Here is a 1,981-nt window from a genome sequence, read left to right on the forward strand (position 1 = left end):
ATTCTCTCCCCTCCAGCCCAGCAATCCACTGATGTGCACAAACCGGCAGCTCCCCAGGCCTGGCAGTCAAAAGCCTTTAATACCCCAATCCCAACCTCCCTTTCCCAATCCTGTTTTCCACCTTTTTCAGGAACAAATCTACCTCCCCAGGCCTCCAGCTTGCCGGGCACTTTCCCAGCTGTAACCTCATTCTGCTGCCTGGGATGCTCTTCCCAATGGCTGCCTGCTGGAACCTCCCCATCCTGCAGGGGTCTTGCCTCTTCCTCAGGCCCTCTGGCGGTCCTCGCCTTGCCAGGGCAAAGTGGACCCACGTCTCATCTGCCCTCAGCTCTAAGGGAGGAAGCGAGTCCTACTCATCCAGAGGTCCCTGCAGGCTAAGTGCAAGTTAACCGCATGAATTAGCAAGCCACGCCCTGGGCACGCTGGGTGACATATGCCATAAAAGCTACTCTATCAGAAGAAGGAACGAAGGGAGGGAGGGAGCCATGGAGGGAGAAAGGAAGGAATAGGGAGAGAAGGGAAAGGTATCGTAGAGTTGTGGCTTCCGCGTTCCAATAATGCTATCGCCCACCCTCTTCGTGCACCCTGAGAAGTTAGGTGATCGGAGCATTCCGTCAAGAAACTTGATCATCTTTGTTCCTCAGTCTTTTCTAAACAGATCTGACTACAGACTCCTCTTTCTAGCTTTTATCCCTTCTAACAAGATACTCAAGGAAACATGTATTAAAAAGATACATGGGGGCTGGCAGGTGGTGTGGTGGTTAAGGGCACTGGACTCCCACATGGCTGACCAGGATTCGAGATCCGGATCTGGTGGCTTGCTTTCTCGCTTTCCCTCTCTCTCTCACTCTGCCCCTTTCTGATCAAATAAAAATAAATAAATAAATAAATAAAGTTAAAATAAAAAAAGAATTATTCTATTTTAAGAATTATTACTATTATTATTATTTTCCAATTTGACCAGAGAGAGAGAAGGTGGGGGAGCCACCAGGTTCAGGACATGAAACAAGGTTGGCCCTGTGACAGTCCAGCACCTTTAACCATCACACCACCTGCTGGCCCTGATAAAATAATAATTTTTTTTTTTTTTAAAAAGGACACATGGCTGACACTGCAGTGGTGGTGTCCATGGTGGGTGGTGGGAGGATACGGAGCTCAATGTCGGTTTGAGGAGTCTGACCCTAATCCTATGAACCGAGTTTCTCAAACGGGGCACGCTGTCATCGGAGGGTGCCTGGGAGGCTTGGGTTCACAGGAACGACCCAGCGCCACCAGCCTCTTGTGAGCATGACGTAACTGGAGATTCGCTGGGCGGAAACGAGGGGCTAGTTATTGCTTTTAAACAAACCCGAGTTTATTACTCATACACGAACGCCGAGTGGAGTTTTCAGCCAACCTGCTAAGCCCTCAGACCACGCAGGAATCACAAGCCCCTCTCCTCTGCTGTTCGGGGTGCTTTGGTGGAAAAGTGAGCCAGGCTGATAAGCAGCGGAAGGCCCTTCAGCCTGGGCCTGTCACCAAGTCAATGGGATGTTGGGGGATTAGCTTGGCAGGGAGCTCAGGGTGCAGCCAGCTGGGGGAGGGAGCCGGAAGATTTCCTGGCCGTGTCCTGTTGTAAACCCAGGGTGTGAGCAAAAGCCAGCGTGCCAGCTGCCACTGCTGATGGTGTGGGGTGTCCACTTGCGCCCTCCAGAACACACACAGCCACTGGCCACAAGTACAACCCTCCCCTCTTCCCAGCGGAGGACACACAGACCTGGAAAGGCCCCGTGAAGCCCACTGCACTCCCCAGCCCCCTCAGCAGCTCTCTAAACACAAGCTGGGCCTTCAGTGAGGCTGACTCACCCATATGCCTGGGGGAAGAGGTACTGTGGCCCGTCTCCAGCCATGGGGGAGGGGTCTCGGGGGTTGGCGGAGAGCTTCGGCGTCGTCCTTTGGGGGTATGGATAGTTGGGTTGGACGAAAGGGACGTAGCTCAGCA

General features: G+C 52.9%; 1 protein-coding gene across 1 annotated transcript in view; it reads right to left on the reverse strand.

The window, feature by feature from the left end:
* The window catches only part of CUNH1orf94 (chromosome unknown C1orf94 homolog), a 57,499-nt gene that overhangs the window by 7,727 nt on the left and 47,791 nt on the right, over positions 1-1,981 (reverse strand). Inside the window, 1 exon segment of the mRNA XM_006158068.1 lies at positions 1,846-1,981. This exon segment is cut by the window's right edge and continues 10 nt beyond it. Within this exon segment, the coding sequence (XP_006158130.1) occupies positions 1,846-1,981 (136 nt within the window).

The sequence above is a fragment of the Tupaia chinensis genome, unplaced genomic scaffold (genome assembly GCF_000334495.1).
Source record: "Tupaia chinensis unplaced genomic scaffold, TupChi_1.0 Scaffold000573_1, whole genome shotgun sequence".
Lineage (NCBI taxonomy): Eukaryota > Metazoa > Chordata > Mammalia > Scandentia > Tupaiidae > Tupaia > Tupaia belangeri.